General features: G+C 45.3%; 1 protein-coding gene across 4 annotated transcripts in view; it reads right to left on the reverse strand.

Annotated features, from left to right (window-relative positions):
* ttll5 (tubulin tyrosine ligase-like family, member 5) overlaps positions 1–20145 on the reverse strand; it is a 291222-nt gene that overhangs the window by 15248 nt on the left and 255829 nt on the right. For all 4 annotated transcript variants that reach the window (XM_080202142.1, XM_080202144.1, XM_080202141.1 and 1 more), the window contains exon 30: positions 10561–10790. In XM_080202142.1, the coding sequence (XP_080058268.1) occupies positions 10561–10790 (230 nt within the window). The remainder of the gene's footprint in view (positions 1–10560; positions 10791–20145) is intronic.

Consider the following 20145-nt stretch of genomic DNA (forward strand, 5'->3'; position numbering starts at 1 on the left):
ACTCCCTCAGCACTGACCCTCTGATAGTGCAGCACTCTCTCAGCACTGACCCTCTGATAGTGCAGCACTCCCTCAGCACTGACTCTCTGACAGTGCAGCACTCCCTCAGCACTGACCCTCTGACAGTGCGGCACTCCCTCAGCACTGACCCTCTGATAGTGCGGCACTCCCTCAGCACTGATCCTCTGACAGTGCGGCACTCCCTCAGCACTGACCCTCTGACAGTGCGGCACTCCCTCAGTACTGACCCTCTGACAGTGCGGCGCTCCTTCAGTACTGACCCTCTGACAGTGCGGCATTCCCTCAGCACTGACCCTCTGACAGTGCGGCACTCCCTCAGCACCGACCCTCTGACAGTGCCGCACTCTCTCAGCAGTAACCCTCTAGCAGTGCGGCACTCCCTCAGCACTGACCCTCTGACAGTGCAGCACTCCCTCAGTACTGACCCTCTGACTGTGCGGCACTCCCTCAGCACTGACCCTCTGACAGTGCGGCACTCCCTCAGCACTGACCCTCTGACAGTGCAGCACTCCCTCAGCACTGACCCTCTGACAGTGCGGCACTCCCTCAGCACTGACCCTCTGACAGTGCGGCACTCCCTCAATACTGACCCTCTGACAGTGCAGCACTCCCTCAGTACTAACCCTCTGACAGTGTGGCACTCCCTCAGCACTGACCCTCTGACAATGCGGCACTCCCTCAGCACTGACCCTCTGACAGTGCGGCACTCCCTCAGCACTGACCCTCTGACCGTGCGGACCTCCCTCAATACCGACCCTCTGACAGTATGGCACTCTCTTAATTCATCACTTGGAGTGTCAGAATTATGGGGATTAAGTTTCTCGAGTGGGTATTGTGCCCACAAACTTTGATTTATTGACATGTGAGTGTGTTGTCCACTGAGCCAGAGCTAACAGAAGAAAATCTTTGCTTTTCTATCGCACCTTTCATGCCCTGAGGATGTTACAAATGGTTTTATAGCCACTTTAACACATTTGAAGTCACAGACTATCCTGATTTGGAAACATATCACTGTTCCTCACTGTCACTGCGTGAAACTCCAGGAACTCCCTCCCTAATAGCACTCTGGTTGTACCTACACCATGTGGACTGCAGTGGTTCAAGGAGGCAGCTCACCTATACTTTCTAAAGGACAATTAGGGCTGGGCAACAAATGGTGGTCTAGTCTACAATGCCCATATCCTATGATAATAACATAACAGACTAGAGTGAAAGGCCTGAGTTCCTCGAGGGAGGATTGTAGGCCTCGAGAAGGTCAATAACATAGTGGTGGGAACGTTTGTGAAAGAGTTTAATCACACAGGAGCAAATTTTAAATTCAAAGATTAGGAAGATCAAGAGTCAACATAGATCAGCAAGACCTGGTTAATTGGAGCTTTGTGTTAGCTAGAATAAATTGAGCATTGCATGTTTATGGATGGTGAAAGATTAAGTCATCGAGTAGCTGAGTTAGGATTACAACAACAGATGAGTTGAACAGGAGCAATGGGCAGAGACAACAATGTAAGGATTATTAGAAATTTCAAACCTCAGAGCGTTTGATGCAACAGTGAAAAGGGAGTTTCGCTCTGTATCTAGAACTTATAACCTGTATCCCTACAATCGTATATCAATCACAAACAATTGGTTCTGCCCTCTCTCCAACACTCTGTAAAAATTTTCCAGTTGTCATGATGACATTTGAAATCATATGTACAGATCATTTATCCCGGCCTCTATAAAGCAATTATTCTGCTATATTCCTGATATGGAACCAGACACAGAGCTCACAGTAGGTCTGACTAGAACTGGACATGGTGTTCATGGTGGGTCTGACCAAAACCACCCAGTCTCAGTGTCAGTACTTGCTGAGGTTTGGATTGGGACCACTCAGCAAATGGAATCTCTCAACTTACTCTGCAGTTCGTGGATGTTTAACTTTTCCTAGTTTTTAACTGGACGGTAAATTTGAAATTCCACAGTCTTCTAAGTATACTTACCAAGCTATTTTGTGGTTAAAATGAAACAAACTTGGACTGTGATCCGATTGAAATCATGTTGAACAATAGCAAGCTCCAAATCCACCATTCACCAGGCTGATTAAGCAAACAGAACGGCTGATCTGGGACTGACCAGTATTGGAGCAGTAACTGGGACAGATCCTGTAGCAACATTTGAAAAGGCTATACGATAGTCCTCTCTGTGTGGTTTGAACGCAGGCAACTACCCACCAAGTGATTATCCGGTAACGGTTTTAACCCATCTCAATTCCATTCCTGTTACACGTGCATCAGAACACGATGGAATTGACACAGGCTGTTTCTGGTCAGTGGCAATGAGCAAGTTTATTTTTAACGACATTCTTATCCAGAGGCAGATTGGTGAACAGGTCAGGCTTGCAGTTGGTGAGGGAGCATTCTGGAGCCAGGTGCAGTCCCTAATGGAACCTGCTAATGAGATAACCACCACCTCCCACCCTCTGCTAAACCTTTTTAAAAATTGATTTGCATGATGTGGGTATCATTGGCTAGGCTAGCTTTTGTTGGCCTTCCCTATTTGCTCTGAAACTGATGCCTCACAAGGCCATTTCAGAGGGCTACTTAAGAGTCCACGACATCACATGTAGGCCAGATAGGGTCAAGACGACAGATTTTCCCTAAAGGACATTAGTGAACCAGATGGGTTTTTATGACAATCAACAAATATTTCATAGTCATCAGCAGATAGGTTGGCAGCCTGGGGTCAGGTTTGCAATTTGAAAAATGTTAATTTCATTCTGATCTCAATCCACTGGTTTTGAGATTAAAATTCACCCCGTGTTTCTACTTCACTTTTGTGATAGTTTGTTGGAGATGTTGCAGGCAAAACCCAACCGTATCAGGGCTACTCAGCTACAGTGCAAGAGTTGGCATGTTCATCAGAGGGCAGCATGGTGACACAGTGATTAGCACTGCTGCTTCACAGCACCAGGGACCTGGGTTCAATTCCGGCCTCAGGTCACTGTCTGTGTGGAGTTTGCATGCTTTCCCTGTGTTTGCGTGGATTTCCTCTGGGTGCTCTGGTTTCCTCCCACAGTCCAAAGATGTGCGGGTTAGGTGAATTGGCCACACTAAATTGCCCCTTAGTGTCCCAAGATTTGTAAATTAGGTGGATTAGCAGGGTAAATAAGTGGGGTTACGGGGATAGAGCCTGGGTAAGATGCCCTGTTGGAGAGTTGGTGCAGACTCAATGGGCCGAGTGATTCCTTCTGCACTGTGTTCTATGATTCTATGATTTGGGAGGGGCGAAGTAAAGGAGGGAGGATTTACAGGAGGTGGCAGCACATACAGGAGGGGGACGTACAATAACAGGATATATACAGAGTGGGGGTATACACGTTTGCGGGGAGACATAAAAGGAGGAAAGTATAGATGAAGGGATGGGGCATATGGGAGGGATATGAGCAAGGAGAGGGATGATGTACAGGAGGTATGAGTGTTAGTGCATAGGAGCTGCTTACTGTTCACCCCTGGCAGGGTTAGTGTTTATACAGTAGGACTGGAATCTAATTTCGAGTGAGTGCTTGAACTTCTCCACATTTTTGTGGTTTATGCAGTGTGCAGGCCCTGAGTGTGGGAAAAAGGGAAACGTCAGCACAAAATTCAGGAAAATAAAGTGAAGAAGCTGGTAGGGATTCCTCAGGAATGAACGATGCACTGTGGCGGCAGATAAAGGCAGACCCTGAAAGTCAGATTCAGCAGTGAGGAGGAGAGGGGCAAATGCCGGGGCTGGATGAGAGGAATTTCCTCAATAAGACTGTGCCGTGACAGTCATTCCCAAATCCCTGCAACTGTTTGGAGCGCCGCAGCCCTTTGATTAAATTAGAAAGTGTGAACCCCAAACAGACAGCAGGTTGAGAGAAATCCCACTGTGCGGCACTCAGTGGTTTCCACTACACACAGCATGACACAGAAACAAATCCCAATATCATGTAATAAATAGGCTCACACAGAGATTGAGACTGCAGAAACACCACTGATACAGACAGCTTTCAACATTCTCTGTCCTACGTTCTCATTCTCTCATTCACCTTTCTTCCTTATTCCCTATCCAACCCACACTTTCATTATTTTATCTTTGACTACAGAATTCCTTGGGGATTTTGCCAATCTACTTGTGTGATTCAGAAATACACTGACGTGGTGACACAGGCAATGTTTCGCTGTTTTGTTGAAATAAGGATCTTTGCTATGTGTAATGAGATGGTAAAGTCATCCATCCTTGGCCAGGGAAATAATAATCAATTATCAATAAATAAAAGTCTTATGCATCCTGTGCGCCTCCTAACATGCGATATATTTGCAGTTTTGTGACAATTTAGCTCTCAGGAAACCCCCAATCCCAACACCTCTGCCACCTGCTCAATTTCTGGACAAACAGTTCTGCAATAGTGAGACACTTATGTTCACAAGGTAATCCAACAGCTTGAGGTGACTTTTACTGTGTTGTACATGGTGCACAGTGTAACCTGAGCGCTGAGATGTGACAGGACAAAAAGTACAACAGGTAAAACAGATGAACTGAGAGCCTGGATTGCTGCATGGAATTATGGTGCTATTGCAATTACGGAGACAAGGAGGGGCAGGTTTGGCAGCTTAACATTCGGAGATACTGTTGTTTTAGACGGGACAGAAGGGGAAACAAAAAGGGTGGGGGAGTTGCATTGCTGATTAGGGAGCACAGCATGTGTTGAGGGAGGAGACATTGAGGGATTTTGCAATGAGGCATCATGGGTGGAGCTGAGGAATAGGAAGGGTGAAAGCACAATGTTGGGAGTGTACTATAGACCTCCCAAAGCCTGCAGGAGACAGAGGAGCAGCTGTGTAGTCAGATACTGGAAAGGTGTGAAAAAAGCAGGGTAGTTGTGATGGGTGACTTTAACTTCCCCAATATTGACTGGGAATCCCTTACAGCCAGGGGCTCAGATAGAGAGCAATTTGTTAGATGTGTTCAGGAGGGCTTTTTGATACAGTTTTTGACAATCAAACTAGGGAGGAGGCCATACTAGACTTGGTATTGGGAAATGATGATACGGAGATGCCGGCGTTGGATGGGGGTAAGCACAGTAAGAAGTCTCACGACACCAGGTTAAAGTTCAATAGGTTTATTTGGTACTAGCCTTCGGAGTCTCAGGTTCCTTAATCAGGTGAGTGAGGGCTTGTCATTCACCTGATGAAGAAGCCTGAGACTCCAAAAGCTAATGCCAAATAAACCTGTTGGACTTTAACCTGGAGTTGTGAGACTTATTGCTGGGAAATGAGGCAGGTCAGGTGATCCAAGTTTACATGGGAGAGCATTTTGGGTTTAGTGATCATAATTCCATAAGATTTTGGGTTGTCACGGATAAGGACAAGAGTGGCCCTTGTGTGAGGATGCTTAGTTGGGCGAGGGCCAAGTAAATCAAAATTAGACAGGAACTGAGGAATGTGGACTGGGAGCAGCTATTTGAGGGCAAATCCACGTCTGACGTATGGGAAGTTTTTTAAAGGCCAGTTGATTGAAGTGCAGGACAGGCAAAAGTGAAGGACAGGAATGGCAGGATTCAGGAACCATAGATGACAAGGGAAATTGTAAGCTTAGTCAAAAGAAAACAAGGCAGTACAACTCCCCCACCTCTTTCTAGTTTAATAATATCCTTTCTATAATAGGGTGACCAGAATTGCACACACTATTCCAAGTGTGGCCTTACCAATGTCTTGTACAACTTCAACAAGACATCCCAACTCCTGTATTCAATGTTCTGACTGATGAAACCAAGCATGCTGAATCCCTTCTTCACCACTCTATCCACTTGTGACTCCATTTTCATGGAGCTTTGAACATGTACGCCTTGATCTCTTTGCTCTGTAAGTCTCCCCAGTGCCTTACCATTAACTGAGTAAGTCTGCACTGATTCAATCTACCAAAATGCATCACTTCACATTTATTTAAATTAAACTCCATCTGCCATTCATCGGATCACTGGCCCAATTGATCAGGATCCCATTGCAATCCTAGATAACCTTCTTCATTGTCCACTATGCCACCAATCTTAGCGTCACCTGCAAACTTGCTATCTATCCCAGGTTACTCTGGAAGGCAAAGGAAGAAATAGTTGGGGCCTTAACAGACATCTTCATATCCTCTTTGAGCACAGTGAGGTTATGAAGGACTGGAGAATAGTCAATGTTGTTACCTAGTTTAAAATCATAGATCATTGAACCCTACAGTGCAGAAACAGGCCCTTCGGCCCATCGAGTCTGCACCAACCACAATCCCACCCAGGCTCTACCCCCACATCCCTACACATTTACCCGCTAATCCCTCTAACCGATGCATCCCTGGACACTAAGGGGCAATTTTAGCATGGCCAATCAACCTAACCCGCACATCCTTGGACTGTGGAAGGAAACCGGGGTACCAGGAGGAAACCCACATAAACACGAGGAGAATGTACAAACTTCACACAGACAGTGACCTGAGCTGGGAATCGAACCCAGGACCCTGGAGCTGTGAAGCAGCAATGCTAACCACTGTGCTACCATGCTGCCCACGGTTCCTTAAGAAAGGAAGCAGGGCTAATCCAGGAAATCATAGGCCTGTGAGGCTGATGCCAGTGGTAGGAAGCTTTTGGAGAAGATGCTGGGGAAAGGATATATGCACACTTGGAAGAAAACAGACTAGTTAGTGGCATGCAGCATGGTTCTGTCCAGAGAAGATCCTGCCTCACCAACTTGATTGAGTTTTCTGAAGAGGCGACAAAGATAATTAAAGAGGAAAGGGCTGTGGATGTAGTTTATATGGACTTTAATAAGGCTTTTGATGAGGCCCCACATGGCAGACTGGTACAAAACATGGGATTTGGGGTGGCTGGCCAAATGGATATAGATTTCGTTTGGTTATAGGGGACATCAAGCAGTGGTGGAAAGGTGTTTTTCAGAATGGAGATTTGTAGCTAGTGATGTTCCGCAGGGATCAGTATTGGGACCTCTATTGTTTGTAATATATATATAAATGATCTGGAGGAAAATGTGGGTGAGAGTTTGTGGATGACACGAAGATTGGTGGAGTTGCTGATAGTGCCAGGAATTGTCAGAGGATACAACAGGTTAGAGATAGATTGGAGACTTGCGCACAAAAATGAAGTTTAATCCGGACAAATGCAAGGTGAAGCATTTTGGAGGATCAAATTTAAGTATGAATTGTACTGTAAATGGCAGAACCCTTAGGAACATTAACATACAGAGGGATCTGGGAGTGCAGGTCCACAATTCCCTAAATGTGGCAATGCAGATGGCCAAGGTGATAAAGAAGGCATATGCATGTTTGCCTTCAACGGCCAGGGCATTGAGTACAGGAGTTGGCAAATCATGTTGCAGCAATATAAAACCTTGGTTTGGCTGCGTTTGGACTATTGCACACAGTTCTGGCCACCACACCACCAGAAGGACATGGAAGCTTTGGAGAGAGTGCAAAGAAGGTTCACCAGGATGTTGCCTGGTCGTGAAGGTGTTGGCTAAGAGGAGAGGTTGAATAAACAAGGATTGTTTTCACTGGAAAGACAGAGACTGAGGATAGACTTGATAGAGGTCTACAAAATTGTAAGAGGCATAGACAGGGTGGATCGTCAGGGGCTTCTTCCCAGGGTGGAAGAGTCAATTACAAGGGGGTACAGGTTCAAGATAAGAGGGGGAAAGTTTAAGGAAGATGTGCGGGGAAAGTTTTTCACTCAGAGAGTGGTGGGTGTGTGGAAAGTGCTGCCAGAGGAGATGATGGAAGTAGACACATTAGCAACATCTAAGAGGCATCTGGATGGGTACATGAATAGGGAGGGAATGGAACAATATGGATCGAATACGGGCAGAAGGTTTATTCTGGTTAAGGCATCATGATCAGCACAGACTTGGAGGGCCGAAGTGCTTGTTCCTGTGCTGTACTTTGTTCTTTGTAATATGGTTGAAGCTGCAGCCTGGTGACTGATGTCTGTGATAAACTGCTAGTTGCTGGTAGAGGTGGCTGTTCACAATAAACAGAGATGGTGTAAATTACATCCAAAACTCTGTTGCCCATATCCAAACACACATTTAAGTGCCATTCACCCACTATCCTGGTGTTTACTAATCTTCACTGTTATTCTCTCTGACATTGCCTCAAAGCTAAAATTCTTTCTTATTTTCTAATCCCTCCATGGCCTCACACCCCCCTGTACTTTTAACTTCCTCTGAGAAATCTATGCTCCTCCAACTTGGCTTTTTGTACATTCCTGCCTAAACTTCTCACCTAATTACCTTCTTTGACACCTCACAGGTCTATATTTCAGCACTAATTGAGTTGACAGCCATCAATGTAAGTTGGACTATCTGGTTGTTCAGGGGATGCTGATTAGATAAGAACATAAGAACATAAGAAATAGGAGCAGGAGTAGGCCATCCAGCCCTTCGAGCCTGCCCCGCCATTCAATAAGATCATGGCTGATCTGTTGCTGCTCAGTTCCACTTTCCCACTTTCTCCCCAGGGCAGTTTAGCTTCAGGCACCTGAAGGAAAGGGATCACAGCTCTATTTGCCCAGTAAACAAGCTGCTCAATCAGGTCTGTGTAAATCTGTAGTCTCTGTCAGAGAGGCAGCACCGCATCCACTCGACTAGGCAATTCTTAATCTAAGGCCAGTGTAAACATAGCATCTAGTGTCAAGCATTTCATACAACTGAGGAGGAAGGATAGCTTGGTGAGTCACAGGAAAAGAAAGAGACACAGGCTGCAAGACAAGTGAAGGGCTGTTGGGACCTGACCCTGCAATGGGTTTTTAGTTTTGTTTTTCTGAAAAGTTGAGGGATGAGTGCACTGCTCAGGGTGGGATCAAACAGGAAAGCTCCAAATTCCAAGAGCTTTTTTCTCTTTATTCTTTCATGAGATGTATGTGCTATTAGCAAAGCCAGCGTTTATAATCCATCCCAGAGTCAACCACATTGCTGTGGCTCTGGAGTCACATATAAAGCACACACTGGGTAAGGATGACAGATTTCCTTCCCCAAAGGATATTAGTGAATCAGGTGGGTTTTTACAACAATTGGTGATAGTTGTACAGTCATTATTACTGAGGCTAGAGTTTGAGTCCAGATTTTATTTTTAAATTCAATTTTAATTTTAAATTTCTGGTAGACAAGGTTTGAACCTGAATTTCAGAGCATTACTTAGCCTCTGGATCAGTAAACTAATGACACTGCCACCTAATCATCATCTCTCCTTGGTACTATATCACAGAATCTTTACAGTTCTAGTGCTTGTTACTGTGAGTTGTCAATGTAATGGGCAGGGAGGTGTTGGAGACAGTCTCTGAGTGGATTTGTGATATTCTCTATAATATATATTGTATGCATTATTCTCTATATTATGTGTCTAATGTGTACCATTCTCTCTAACATACTCTGCATGCACTATTCCCTAAGACATATTGCATATACAAAATATCTTTATATCTGAAAGATGAGAGTGCAACCACTGAGCCAAGGCTGACACCTACTGTGTGTACAGAATAACACATACTGCACCTACTATTCATTACTTAACAAACATGGACCCCTCAATTCTATGGCGGCCATTCCTGCAAGTGTTGCATCGCTATACTTGGTTGTCTGTCAGAGATGCTGCTAGCATTCCAAACTGCAAGCTCATCACCCTGAAACAACCACTGGAGATTTAGTATGCAACATGGAAGTCAGTGCACTCCAATTTGACCTGATAGAAGACCACAAGATTATGAGAGGCACGGACAGAGTGGATAGTCAGAAGCTTTTTCCCAGGCTGGAACAGTCAATTACTAGGGGACACAGGTTTAAGGTACGAGGGACAAGGTTTAAAGGAGATGTACGAGGCAGATTTTTTACACAATGGGTGGCGGATGCCTGGAACTCGTTGCTGGGGGAGGTAGTGGAAGCGGATACGGAGTGACTTTTAAGGGGCATCTTGACAAATACATGAATAGGATGGGAATAGAGGGATATGGTTCCCGGAAGGGTAGGGGGTTTTAGTTCAGTTGGACAGCGTGGTCGGTGTAGGCTTGGAGGGCCGAAGGGCCTGTTGCTGTGGTGTAATTTTCTTTATTCTTTGTATTACCCATACAGTAGTATATGAATGGTCTCCACCTGTTTGTATCTTTATGTTTGTGTTGTGTATGTGTGCATTAATGTATCAGTGTACATGTATTTTATGAGAGGCTGAAGGTTGTAGCAGAGGGTAAATGGGGAAGTTCTGGCACAGTGAGCAATGTGTGGCTCACACTAGATTTTTTAGCACTTTGAAAACAGATATTGATCTGGAAGAATTGGCAGAGGCAGCCAAAGAACTGAGTGGAGCAGTGAAGATGTGCAATGCCATCTCAAGTGCTAGCTAAAAGCTAAGTCCTTCAATTTTGTTGTTGAAGTAAGGAAGGGAAGCCTGACTTTGGTAATTTAGCTACCACAAGGACCAGTAAGCAGTTAAGCTGACAGAGTTATTAGAAGTGGAGGAAAGGCAGTGGGTCAGAATGGGTGCTGAGGCACCTACCTGGGTACTCTATGGGCGATTGTCTTTCTGATCATCCCCTGCTTGTTACTTGTTGGTGGTCTCGGTGGGAGGAGTGGCGGGTTGCTCTCAGAGGCCTCCAGTTTCTGCTGGTTCACTTGCCACTGATTGCAGGGATTGCTGCTCCCTGAGGTCTGATTCCCTGCTGTGAGGGCTGCTGGCCACTGGCTGCTCGCTTCCATGGCCAACAACTGGTTTTCTGCAAGGATCGCCTGTAACACCAAGAAACATAGATACCATAAGAACATACACACATAGATATAAATGTATAGTTATACACCAATGCATATACATGTATGTATTAACATATACATGTATACTGTTACATACAAATATATCTAATTTAAAATACATGTACACCGATACATTAATACACATATACACAACACAAACATAAGGATATGAACAAGTGGAGACCATTCATATAGTACTGTATGGGTAATACAAAGAACAAAGAACAAAGAAAATTACAGCGCAGGAACAGGCCCTTCGCCTGATCATGCTGCCCGACTGAACTAAAACCCCCTGCCCTTCTACAGACCATATCCCTCTATTCCCATCCTATTCATGTATTTGTAAAGTTGCTCCTTAAAAGTCATTACCGTATCTGCTTCCACTCCCTCCCCCAGCAATTAGTTCCAGGTACCCATCACCCTCTGAGTAAAAAATCTGCCTCGTACATCTCCTTTAAACTTTGCCCCTCACACCTAAACCTGTGGCCCCCTGTAATTAACTCTTCCACCTTGGGAAAAAGCTTCTGACTATCCACTCTGTCCATGCCTCTCATAATCTTACAGGCGTCTATCAGGTCGCCTCTCAACCTCCAGCGTTCCAGTGAGGACAAATCAAGTTTCTCTAACCTCTCCTCATAGCTGATGCCCTTCCATACCAGGCAACATCCTGGCAAATCTTTTCCGTACCCTTTCCAAAACCTCCACATGTCTTGAGATGTATAGAAAGCTGGTTAGCAGACAGGAATCAAAGAGTTGGAATAAATGGGTCTTTTTTCGATTGACAGGCAGTGACTAGTGGGGTACCTTAAGAATCTGTGCTAGGACCCCAACTGTTCACACTATATATATTAATGATTTGGACGAGGGAACTAAATGTATTATTTCCAAATCTGCAGATGATACAAAATTAGGTGGGAGGGTGAGCTGTGAGGAGGATGCAGAGATGCTTCAGTGTGATTTGGACAAGCTGATTGAGTGGGCATGTGCATGGCAGATGCAGTATAATGTGGATAAACGTGAGGTTATCTACTTCAGCAGCAAAAACAGGAAGGCAGATTATTATTTGAATGGTGTAAATTGAGAGAGGTGGATACTCAGCAAGATCTTGGTGCCCTCATGCGTCAGTCGCTGAAAGTAAGCACGCATGTACAGTAGGGAGTAAAGAAGGCAAATGATATGTTGACCTTCATAGCGAGAGGATTCGAACATAGGAATAGGGATATTTTACTACAGTTGTACAAGGCATTGGTGAGGCCACACTTGGAGCACTGTGTGCAATTTTGGTGTCCTTATCTGAGGAAGGATTCCTTGCTATAATGGAGTCATGATGTGGAGATGCCGGCGTTGGACTGGGGTAAACACAGTAAGAAGTCTCACAACACCAGGTTAAAGTCTGACAAATTTATTTGATAGTAAACCCACAAGCTTTCGCAACGCTGTTCCTTCGTCACCTGACAAATGTAGACAAATATACACTTAAATATATCTAGATGCAGACATACATACACTAAAGATTCCATTTGTGCATCACCTTAAAGAAGGAAAAGTAAGCAGCTTCACAGATGCAAAATTAGACAAAAAAAGGGCAAAGAACTAAAGAAGGAGATATTATGCAGTCAGGCAGCTGAAGACACACAATGTGCAGTGAAGGAAGTGGTGGAGGAAAAAGGCCAAATCAAAAAAATGAGGTGTTCCAGGGTGGGGGAGAGGGTTGTAGGTCTGGAGAAGGTTAACAAGACAGGGGCAGTGAGGTCATGAATGACTTTCATCATGAGGGTGCAAATTATGAACTGAAACCTTCGAAGGATCAAAGAGCAATGTAGTTCAGCCAGGACAGAGTGATTGGGTCTTGGTCACAATGTGTAGTTGCTGGCGTTGGACTAGGGTAAGCACAGTAAGAAATCTCACAACACCAGGTTAAAGTCCAACAGGTTTATTGGTAGCATGAGCTTACGGAGCGCTGCTCCTTCATGGTACGTGATAGAAAAAGGGCAGCAGAATTTTGGATGAGTTGATTTTTATGGAGAAATTGGGAGTAATTGAGTCAGGCAGAGACAGGCAGATCATACAAGGATGATTCTAATCACTATCTACCCTAGAAGCACTGGATGCAATAGTATAAAAGGAGTTTTGCTATGTATTTAACACTTAGAAGCTGTAACCCCATGGCCCTGCATGAATTCCAAACCCATCCCACTGCCCTGCACTTTCCCCATGGTCCTGTATCTTTCTTTATTCAAATATTTATCCAATTTTCATTGAAACACATCATGGCCTGTGGCTCATTCGTTTCTTACATTTAAACCATTCCATATGCCAATAACTTTTGTGTTAAAAACTTCTTCTAACCTCTATCCTCATTCCATCAGTGACAATTTTAAATGGGGGACTTCTCTGCTCCAGAATCACAAATGGCCACAAATCAATTCCAGCCTCCCAGACTGCCTGGATCTATTACAGTTTGCCTACTGCTGCAACAGGTCCACAGCAGACACCATTTCCCTGATCCTGCACTCAAGCCTGGAACACCTAGATAACAAGGACACCTACATCAGACTCCTATTTATTGACTAGAGCTCAGCCTTCAGCACCATTATTCCCACGAAACGCATCTCCAAACTCCGTGGCCTGGGCCTTGGCTCCTCTCTCTGCGACTGGATCCTGAACTACCTAGCTCACAGACCACAATCAGTAAGGACAGGCAACACACCTCCTCCACGATAATCCTCAACGCCAGTGCCCCATAAGACTGTGTTCTCAGCCCCCTGCTATACTCTTTATACACCTATGACTGCGTGGCCAAATTTCCCTTCAATTCAATTTTCAAGTTTGCTGATGATACCACTGTAGTGGGTTGGATCTCAAACAATGACGAGACAGAGTACAGGAACGAGATAGAGAATCTGGTGAACTGGTATGGCAACAATAATATCTCCCTCAATGTCAACAAAACGATGGAATTTGTCATCGACTTCAGGAAGCATAAAGAAGAACGTGCCCCTGTCTACATCAACGGGGACAAAATAGAAAGGGTTGAGAGCTTCAAGTTTTAGGTGTCCAGATCACTATCAACCTGTTCTGGTTCTCCCTTGCTGGCACTATAGTTAAGAAAGCCCAGAAATGCCTCTACTTTCTCAGAAGATGAAGGAAATTATCAGCTACGACTCCTACCAACTTTTACAGTTGCACCATAGAAAGCATTCTTTCTGGTTGTATCACAGCTTGGTATGGCTCCTGTTCTGCCCAAGATCGCAAGAAACTACAAAAGGTCCTGAATACAGTCCAATCCATCACGCAAATCAGTCTCCCATCCACTGACCCTGTCTACATTTCCTGCTGCCTTGGCAAAGCAGCCAGCATAATTAAGGACCCCATGCACTCTGGATATTCTCTCTTCCACCTTCTTCCTTCGGGAAAAAGATACAAAAGTCTGAGGTCTCGTACCAACTGACTCAAAAACAGCTTCTTCCTGCTTCTGTCAGACTTTTGAATGGACTTGCCTCGCATTAAGTTGATCTTTCTCTGCACCCTAGCTATGACTGTAACACTACATTCTGCACTCTCTCGTTTCCTTCTCTATGAATGGTATATTTTATCTGTATAGCATGCAAGAAACAACACTTCTCACTGTATGTTAATACATGTGATAATAATAAATCAAATTAAAATCAAATCAAATCAGTGGAAACATTCTTAAGTTTCTCAAATCTCTCCCATAATTAGAGTTGTCCCGCGCTATCATCATTTTATTTATCTATATTGGATATTTGCTTCCCTAAAGGGCTTCAGCGAAGTAGTTGGGTGTTTATGATAATTAACTGCACCATGATCACATTTACTGACATTTCCACTGAACTGAGATTTTCAAACCACCATGGCGGGTATTTATTTCCTGTTCTCAGGATTTTTAGTACAGGCCTTTGGATAACTGACCCAGTAGCACAACCACCACATACCCTCTTACTTATGAATCCCCAAATTAGGAACACAGAAACAGGAGGAGGTCAGTCAATCCCTTGGAGGTCTACCGATGTGAAACAAAGCTGATCTGAGCTACTCAATGGACAGGCATCGTGCACGCCCTGGAGAGGGTTCTCAGGATCACTTCCTCATAGAGCAGCACATTGAGTGTTGGGACAATTTGTCACCTGAAAACACGATCTGTCCAATGTCTGTACACTGCACTCCCTATCCTTTCATGTGAGATTTCAACCTCTTACAACCAACTCCACCTGCCATGCCATCCCTTCGACATCTTTGGAAAAGTATTTAATGTTAATGATGTGTTAATGATGGAAAGATGGCAGGATTGGAGGGCCTGAATGAGATCATTGTTACTAGAGAGGCGGTGCTCGACAGACTAGAGGGACTGATAGTGGACAAGTCCCCAGGACCGGATGGAATGCATCCAAGGGTTCTGAAGGAAATGGCAGAGGTGATAGTGGATGCCTTGGTGATTATTTTCCAAGCCTCGCTGGATTCCAGGGAACTGCCAGAAGGTTGGAAAACGGTTAAAGTTACACCGCTGTTTAAAAAGGGTAGCAGGCAAAAGGCAGGGAATTATAGGCCGGTTAGTTTAACGTCTGTTGTCAGAAAAATGCTTGAATCCATCATCAAGGAGAAAATAGCGAGGCATCTTGAGAAGAATTGTTTGATAGAGCAGACGCAGCACGGTTTCGTTGAGGGGAAGTCGTGTCTGACGAATTTATTGGAATTCTATGGGGATGTGTCTAGTGCAGTGGATACAGGGGAACCGGTGGATGTGGTGTTTCTCGATTTTCAGATGGCGTTTGATAAGGTGCCGCACAAAAGGTTGTTACAGAAGGTTATGGGGCATGGAGTTGGGGGTAGGGTGTTAGTGTGGATAGGGGATTGGCTGTCAAATAGGAGGCAGAGAGTGGGTGTCAATGGGTGCTATTCGGATTGGCGGTTGGTGACTAGTGGAGTGCCCCAGGGATCGGTGCTGGGGCCTCAGCTATTTACCATTTATATAGATGATCTGGAGGAGGGAACCGAGTGTATGGTGTCGAAATTTGCTGATGACACAAAGATAAGTGGAATGGCAAATTGCGTGGAAGGTGTGTAAAGTCTGCATAGGGATCTAGATAGGCTGGGCGAGTGGGCGAGGAGCTGGCAGATGGAATACAATGTTGGCAAGTGCGAGGTTATCCACTTTGGTAGGAATAATGGTAGGAAGGACTACTACTTACAGGGCGAAAAGCTGCAGCATCCTACGGTGCAGAGGAACCTGGGGGTCCTTGTGCATGAGTCGCAAAAACCCAGCCTGCAGGTGCAGCAGGTGGTCAGGAAGGCGAATGGAATGCTGGCCTTCATAGCGAGGGGGATTGAATATAAAAGTAGGGAGATCTTGCTGCAACTGTACAGGGCACTGGTGAGGCCGCAGTTGGAGTACTGTGTGCAGTTTTGGTCGCCGCACCTGCGCAAGGATATTTTGGCCTTGGAGGGAGTGCAGAGGAGGTTTACTAGGCTGATACCGGAGTTGAGGGGGTTGAGCTATGAGGAGAGGCAGAATAGACTGGGCTTGTACTCGTTAGAGTTTACAGGGATGAGGGGAGATCTCATTGAGACGTATAAGATGATGGAAGGGATGGATAGGGCAGAGGTGGAGAGGTTCTTCCCGCTCAGAAAGGACAGTAGGACTAGAGGGCACAGCCTCAAGATAAGGGGGGGGGGGGCAGTTTAGAACGGAGTTGAGGAGGAACTTCTTCACTCAAAGGGTGGTGAATCTCTGGAATTCTCTGCCCGTTGAAGTGGTTGAAGCTACCTTGCTAAATATATTTAAGACGCGGGTTGATAGGTTTTTGGTAGGCAAGGGGATTAAGGGTTATGGGGAGAAAGCGGGAAAGTGGAACTGAGCCACTTCAGATCAGCCATGATCTTGTTGAATGGCGGGGCAGGCTCGAGGGGCTGGATGGCCTACTCCTGCTCCTATTTCTTATGTTCTTATTTAAGTCACCTGCAAAATTCTTAGAATACTTTCCTACCTATGTGCAGCTACTCTACTATGAGTGAGCATATCTTACCTGGCAATAACTCTTGCTTTCACAGCCCTATTGAACTGCAGTTATATATTCAGGAAAACAGCGATGCAGCTTGGTGACTAGATTAACTAATTGGACCATAACTTTTTAAAAGGAAATAACATAGCTGATTGATGCAGCAGACATGGAGGGATATAGGGAGTGACTGAGACAATGCAATTAGATTGAGAGGGTTATTAAAGGATATAAGGAACAAACGGGAGCATGGGATTAAACTTGGTGGCTCATGTACAGAAAAACACCAACAGTCAAATGGCCTGCTTCGAAGCTGGAATGTTCTATAAGTCTCAACTGCTCTGAAGTAAACTGAGCACATTCTTGTAATGTGAAACTGCCACAACAGATTCTGTGGAAGCCTTTAAATTCCAAGCAGCAAGTTTCATATACGCAGCAGTGCTACCCAATGCTTCAGTGACAAGGGAAGTTGCCCAAGTCAAACACCAAGCTGGATGAGGTGCTGGTGCACGCTAAGATAACGATACTAATCTGTGGGGTGGCAGGGCATTCATGCTGGTCAAATTGTTTTCTTGGTGGAAGGTGTTCCAGTTTGTCGAGTGTAGTAAGGAAGCTTTTGTTTTCAGTAGGGCAGATATTCGGGACAGGCGCTGACCACAGCATCTGGAGCCTGATACAAAGCACATTCTGTTGAGACATGCCGGTAAAAGCTGAAGTAAAAACAGACCCTGCTACTGTAAAAACAACACACTGAGGCTGGGGCTGAAGCCAAAGCCCCACAGGCAATCCGACTGCTTTTGTTTCAAGATGTCGGAAAGTCAGATCAACACATACACAGGCAGAAATTCGACAGGGCAGAATTCCTGACCGTTTCCTTTTAATTTTCAATCCCCCATTTGCAACAATAACTGCAATTTGGGTTGCATTAATAGCTGATCTCAACTAGCTTCTGCTAAATTTCCTGAGGGAGCCCTGCACTGTCAGTACTGAGGGAGTGCTGCACTGTCAGAGGGTCAGTGCTGAGGGAGTGCTGCGCTGTCAGAGGGTCAGTGCTGAGGGAGTGCCGCACTGTCAGAGGGTCAGTGCTGAGGGAGTGCCGCACTGTCAGAGGGTCAGTACCGAGGGAGTGCCGCACTGTCAGAGGGTCAGTGCTGAGGGAGTGCCACACTGTTAGAGGGTCAGTGCTGAGGGAGTGCCGCACTGTCAGAGGGTCAGTATTGAGGGAGTGCTGCGCTGTCGGAGGGTCAGTACTGAGAGAGTGCCGCACTGTCAGAGGGTCAGTATTGAGGGAGTGCCGCACTGTCAGAGGGACAGTGCTGAGGGAGTGCTGCACTGTTACAGGGTCAGTGCTGAGGGAGTGCCGCACTGTCAGAGGGTCAGTGCTGAGGGAGTGTTGCACTGTCAGAAGGTCAGTGCTGAGGGAGTGCCGCACTGTCAGAGGGTCAGGGCTGAGGGAGTGCTGCACTGTCAGAGGGTCAGTGCTGAGGGAGTGCCGCACTGTCAGAGGGTCAGTACTGACGGAGTGTTGCACTGTCAGAGGGTCAGTACTGAGAGAGTGCCGCACTGTCAGAGGGTCAGTACGGAGAGAGTGCCGCACTGTCAGAGGGTCAGTACTGAGGAAGTGCTGCACTGTCAAAAGGTCAGTCGTGAGGGAATCCTACTATTGGGACTATCAGTGCTGAGAAAGTGCTACATTGGCAAATGGTCAGTACTGAGGGAACGCACTACTTTCAGAAGGTCAGCATTGAGGTAGTGCTGCAGTGCTGGACAGTCGATACTGAGGGTGTGCTACTCTGCAAAATAGTTAGCATTAAGGGAGCACTGCACTGTTGAATAGTCAGTATTGAGGGAGTGATGCACTCTCAAAGGGCTGGTACCGAGCGAGCACCACACTGTTGGAAGATCAGTACTGGGGGAGCAGGGCTTAATTAATGAACTCATAGTTAAGGATCCTCTGGGGAAGAGTGATCATAGTATGATAGAATTAAAATTTCAGTTTGAGGATGAGAAACTGGAGGCCCATTTTGGAATTAAATAAAGGTAATTACATTAAGCATGAGGACGGACTTGGCCCTAGTGTACTGGGCAGGATGGCTAAAAGGTAGGACACTTGATGAGCAGTGACAGTTGTTTAATGAGATATTCAATTCCTTTGAACTAAAATATATATTCCAGAGAGGAAAGGAAGTTGCAAGAGGAGAATAAAACATCCATTACCAAATAAGGAAGTTAAAGACAACATAAAGACAAAAACTAAGACATACCATACTGCAAAGTCGAGTGGCAGGCTGAAAAATTGGGAAACTTTGAAAGATCAATAAAGGGTTACTTAAAAAGTAATAAAAACAGCAAAGGTAGATGAGGAAAAAACAGTACAAAATATAAAAAATGGAAAGTAGAAGCTTGCTCAAGTAAATAAAATATTAGCCAAAGTGAATGTTGTCCCTTGGACAATGTGACCAGGAAGTTAATATTGAGGAACACAGAACAGTGAGGTGCTAAATCGGTATTTTGCCTCACTTTTCGTGGTGGTGGAGGACACTGTACCACCCCAATGCTAACAGATCATGCAGAGGAAACAGAAAGGGAGGAACTTAGAACAATCATCATCAATAGGGAAAGAGTATTCAACAAACTATTGGGATTGAAGGCAGACAAGTTCCCAGAGCCTGATGGTATTAAAGGAAGTGGCTATGGAGATAGTGGATCCGTTGGTTATAAGATTCCAAAATTCCCTGGATGTGGGAAATTCCAGTGAATTGGAAACTGCTAATGTAACATCCTTATTCAAAAAAGGGGGGAGGCAGAAAGTAGGAAATAGGCCAGTTAGTTTAACATCTGTTACAGCATGGAAACAGGACCTTCAGCCCGACTTGTCCACGTCACCCAGTTTCTACCATTAAGGTTGTGCCAACTGCCCGCATTTTGCCCATATCCCTCAAAACCCACCTTACCCATGTAACTGTCTAAATGCTTTTTAAAAGACAAAATTGTACCCACCTCTACTACTACATCTGGCAGCTCGTTCCAGACACTCACCACCATCTGAGTGAAAAAACTGTCCCTCTGAACCCTTTTGTATTCCTCTCCTCTCACCTTAAACACATGCCCTCTAGTTTTAGATACTCCTCCCTTTGGGAAAAGATGTTGACCATCTAACTGATCTATGCCCCTCGTTATTTTCTCGACCGCTATATAATCACTCCTGAGCCTCCTATGCTCCAGGGAAAAAAATCCCAGCCTATCCGGCCTCTCCTTATAACCCAAAGCATCAAGTTCTGGTAGCATCCGAGAAAATTTTTTCTGCACTTTTTCTA

Source organism: Carcharhinus amblyrhynchos, chromosome 14 (genome assembly GCF_965287045.1).
Source record: "Carcharhinus amblyrhynchos chromosome 14, sCarAmb.v2.hapA, whole genome shotgun sequence".
NCBI lineage: Eukaryota > Metazoa > Chordata > Chondrichthyes > Carcharhiniformes > Carcharhinidae > Carcharhinus > Carcharhinus amblyrhynchos.